We start from the raw sequence: 5381 nt of genomic DNA, 5'->3' as shown, positions 1-5381 counted from the left end.
TCCAGGCGTTGTTGAGTTATGTGTTACCAACACATTTTGCGATTCATTTTTATATTATAGATTTATATATAAGATGTGTCAATATTCAATGAATATCATATTAATGTAGTTTTGGTAATAAACTATAGTTGCAATATTGAGCAAATCACTTAAAGGATTATCAAGTGGGTTAGTTGACGGAGCTGGAGGGACACATTTGGGAGGTCATCAAATTTCAAGCAAATGCAGTGTTAATGCGTTGCAAAGATGTGTGGATGTGGCAAAGTATATATTCCACTCTCAGATTCAGAAGACTTGTACAAAGGTATAAACATGCACAAACTAACAAATTTATTATTATTAATATTAATACTTGCAAATTCATTAACTAAAATTACTAAAAAATTGCTGTATATATTTTTCTAATTTATTGGACAACATTTTATCAAAGGAGAAAAAAAATACGTTATAAAAACTTATTGCCCGTGAAATTGGTGGTACTAATTTAATTAAGAGCGAGAATTTATAAGAATGATAAAATTCTACTACTAATGAAATCCTTGCTTTTATTTAAAAATTGAACTATTATTTTATATTCTACTAAATTAGTGAATGCCTTATATGATTTATATTTGTTTTAATTAACGATTATTTTTTGCTGAACTTAACTCTGCAAGTTGATATAATTAGTTAGTTTGCTAATTCGTCACTTTTAATATCACGCACCTTACATTTTCGATTTCAATTTTGATGTATTTAGTATGGTCTATAACGTGATTTCAATTAGCACACAGACTTAAAGAACATTTTTAAATTTTGATTATCTGTAATTAAAAGTGAAAAAATACATACGGATTTCAGTGAAATTTTACATAAAATTTAATATTAGTAAAGATTAGGAAAATAACAAATAAAAAATAAATAGACTTTTCATATTTGTTAATCAATGTAGAATTGACGACACATTCGAACCCATCAATAGTTGACATTACTCAACCTTTTGGCATAAGGAGATTGAAACGACACTGGCCGTTAGACTTAGTCTTAGATTAGCTCTAATATAATATTATCATATTAATTGTTAAACTAAGAAGATCTCATTGGAGTTCTTCTTAGATATCGCTGTTAAATATTGTCAATTTAGCGCATAGGAATCTCTATGTATTTCTGATTGCTAAATAAAACAGAGTTAAAAAAAAATTGGCGACAGACAAAAAATAATGAGCCGTCAATATGATCTGTAACTTTTTTATATAAATAGTTGCTATTATGAATATGAGTTAAGCAAACTTGTTACTAATTATGATTTGAATATTCAGGATTTAAGTCATCAAATCGTTGTCCTGTGAATGAAGAATTCCTGAAATGTGGATCAAGTTGTGAACCCAGTTGTGAAAATCCTCACCCGAAAATCTGTACGGCGGAATGTATTTTGGATGTCTGCCAGTGCAAAGAAGGATATGTTCGAAGATCTGATGGCCGATGCGTTAAAATGGCAAATTGTCATTGAATTTAATCAATTTGAATTAAATCTCTAAAAAAAAATTGTGACTTGAATGAAATAGATATTTCTATTTTAGAAACATATAAAAAATATATTTGTTTGATAAATGTATAGAATCTGAAAAAAAACAATATTTTACTAGTGAAGAGACTAAACCATCAAAATATTGTTGTCTTTGAGGTTGTTTAATGAAACAATTTCTATATTTTTTACTAAATCATTAAAATATAATAGTTAATTTAATTTATTTTTTGTAGTATTATTATATTATTCTATTGTTTATTATTATCTATTGTTATTTATATTATTTACTATTTTTATGTTGTTATCTTTATTTATTCTTATTTAGTTTTTTGTTTTATACATCTTAGCATAACAGCTCATAGAATATAATTACTGATCCGATTGCTGTATATTAATAAATGAATAAAAACAAAATGAGGTAAATTGTTTAATAAGCAATCATAATATTCATTCATTATCACATTAGTTATTGAAATCATTATAATGTATATAGTTACCTTTAAACAAAAACAATAAATAAATCCAATACAAGTTGATCAGACCATTATTATTTATTAATTCATTAAATGTTTGCAATGTCTACATGCGTATCTCTGATCCACTTGAACAAATATAATGTATGTATATAAATATAGCACAACTCGCCGAAAGAAAAAAAATAGATTGAAATTGAGATTCGCATTGTTAATTTACAGAATTAACTTTAATCAATTTATAGTTACAATGCGTTTTTTGCTTGTGTTATGTCTAATTTCGTTGATTGGTTTAACTTATGCAGGTATAGCATACTATATTATATTATATTTGCATCTCATATTTTATTTTGAGTATTCTAAAAATTATACTTTAAACCTTTTGTGAGTACACGAAATTTTCTGTATACTACTTCTAAATAATAATTTAAGTTAATTAATTTGTGTGTAAAAACGATTTGTGTCAATTATTTTGTGTGTTAATTAATTTGGCTGTAAAATATTTTTTATGAAATAAATATTAATCTTATGCGCCTGAATCTTAAAAAATGATTAAATCATTGTTATTAATTTATTTATATTATTAATAATATTAATAGAATTTAATAAATAAATTGCTTAAAAATCATTTCTATGAAGTGAAGTTGTTAGAAACTATAAAATCGAACACTTTGCTTGAAATATAAACTAGTGATAAACAAATTTTAGCAAACCTAATTATTTTTGCTTTTACATCAAATATGCATAGCAAGAAGCAATGCTTTTATTTTGAGCATGAAGTAATTTTGAACCATCAAATGACTCACTTTTGCATAAACTTTCTAATTGTAAGTAATCTTAAAAAATGATATATATTTATGACTGCGCTAGAAAGAACACTGGTACACGGATTTCATAAACCAGCTCATTTAAAAATTTAATCTTCTAACTTTATTTGGAATAATATAATATAAGATAACTATATCATATTGTTCCAACATTTCTTAAAAATTGCCATAAATATTATATAACTACCCAATAAAATATCACATCAGAATTTAATTTATTTTTTTCTAATTTAAATTGCAACATTTTTATTATATTAGTATAATTTATGAATGTGTCATATTTGCATAGAAGATTGATAGGTTTTACAATTTCTCATTTTATTGCATTTCCATTATAGAAAATACCCAAACTAACATATGCTTGGAAAATATTGTTGGAATTGTTTCTACAATGGCAAGACCATGTTAGACTCCAACTTCCATACATTATGCTACTGAGTTATACTAAATACTGTCAAAATGTCATGTATTTTCATGCGTTTTACACATAAACTGCAACGTCACTTGTATGTTATGAAGCAGGATCAGAAAGACTCTGTTAACTAAGATAGTTTTATTGACATTTGTGCGGTCTAGGTTAGGTTTTCAATCTGACAACCTAAAAAAACGCCTGACAGCATAGTAACTACATGGCTTTTGACAATATTTTGTATGAAAAGTTTTTCATAACATGGTCTTGCTTTTACATTGGCTTTCTGATTGCTGTAATTCTGATTGCTGTAATTCTGATTGCTGTTCAGATAGAATAAAGAATATAATCTATAATTATAGCACATAATAGCTATAACTATAGCATATATATTAATTCTGACTATAAATTGTAAGATGGATTTGGAAAACCGAATCTCGAAGTATGTACTGGGTTCTCAAAATTACATCTTTTTGACTTTGCTACTAGTTAATCATGCTAATAGATTATTATATTTATTGTACCCCTTACTAAAATTTAGCAACAATATTGATCTGAAGATTAAGAGAAGACTTTATCTAGCAATGGTAAGATCAACTTTAACCTATGGAGCCCCTGCGTGGTGTATAACCAATAAACAAAACATAAATAAATTACAAACTATACAAAATAAAGCATTGAGAATGATACTCGGTATAAAGAGAAACCTTATCACTTCAAACGGCTGAATATACCATTTATATATGAAATTATAAAAAAGCAAGCAAGAATTTTTTTTGAAAAATGCAAGCATAGTAATAACCTAACTATTACGGATATTGGATCTATAACTCAAGATATGTTTTGGTACAACAATTACAACCTACCGACAGTCATTCTTAATAATTAACACTATAAGACACCTCTAAAAATCAACAGTGTAATATGGTTTTTTGTGATTTTTTTCCATTATCTATTTAATTTATTTAATTTATACAATCAATAATTTTTCAAATGTTATATATCAATGAATTGTACTAGTATCAAATGATAGGTATACAAAAATCTTATATACTCACTTTTTCTTTTATGTAATATAATATGGAACAGACAAATCTTCTCAAACAAAAACTTTGCTACTTATCACTATTATCAATAGATTATTTTACTATGTCAATATTTATTTTTTCCTTAGCAAAATGTCATGAAAACGAACGATTTTGGGAGTGTGGAACTGCATGCGAGCTAACGTGCGAAGATCCGGAACCACGTCCTTGCACGAGGCAGTGCATCCTGAACGTTTGCCGATGTTTGCCAGGATACGTACGACGTTGGGATGGAGCTTGCGTTGAGGAATGCGATTGCACATTCCCCTGCTTTGATTAAAAATGCCATAACATCTTTATTTTAAATAATGAATTGGATAATGTATATACAATATGTGTTTATCCGTTATTGTGTGATACCCTACAAACCATTTAGTTTAGTGTAACAACAAGAAAATTTGAGTTTCTTAACCGCAAAACCATTTCAAACGTAAGCATATAAATCTCATATCATAATGAATCTATAAATGTAAGTCATGATTAAATAATTTATCAACACATAAAATGTATTTTATCATCTTAAGAGCACCATTTCGAATTTAGTATGTATTAAAAGAAATATGGAACACTAAATCATTGTTTATTTATATGTTGCTCAGAGTTGTTGTGAACTGAGTTCGAAAGTAATATCTACTTACTTTGTTCTATATATATATATATATATATATATATATATATATATATATATATATATATCGGTTATATATATATATATATATATACAATATGTACAATATGTATATATATTAATAAATGTATGTATGTCTGTATGTGTGTGCGCGCAGTTGTTATTAACCATACGACCAAACGCCGTGAAAATTTAGGAAATTGTTACGTAAATTCCCGGAGAGGTTTTCCAAAAAAAAAATTTTAATTATTTTTGGTCAATTTTTATTTTTTTATTTCTTTTATATTGCGTATTTAAAAGAACACTTATAACCCTAAATTTTCAACCTAAGACCACAAACCCCTATTTTGTAAAAAATATCATACTAATTATATCTTTTTTAATTAAATGTTAATATGTAGACTAGCAGATTGGTAAAAAGTAAACTAGCAGACAGGTAATGAGATAAATAT

At 26.3% G+C, this 5381-nt stretch overlaps 1 protein-coding gene across 1 annotated transcript; it reads left to right on the top strand.

Annotated features, from left to right (window-relative positions):
* Positions 1 to 246: 246 nt before the first annotated feature.
* Positions 247 to 4581, top strand: LOC113385728 (von Willebrand factor-like). Its single transcript, XM_026623566.1, has 3 exons — positions 247 to 304; positions 1299 to 1481; positions 4391 to 4581. The coding sequence occupies exons 1-3, from the start codon at positions 247 to 249 to the stop codon at positions 4579 to 4581; spliced, it is 432 nt and encodes a 143-aa protein (XP_026479351.1).
* The last annotated feature ends 800 nt before the right edge of the window (positions 4582 to 5381 follow it).

Source organism: Ctenocephalides felis, unplaced genomic scaffold (assembly GCF_003426905.1).
Source record: "Ctenocephalides felis isolate EL2017-DRISC unplaced genomic scaffold, ASM342690v1 CF-g0.4_SCAFFOLD_03571, whole genome shotgun sequence".
In the NCBI taxonomy this organism is placed as follows: Eukaryota; Metazoa; Arthropoda; class Insecta; order Siphonaptera; family Pulicidae; genus Ctenocephalides; species Ctenocephalides felis.
This window is presented reverse-complemented; position numbering and strand designations above follow the sequence as displayed.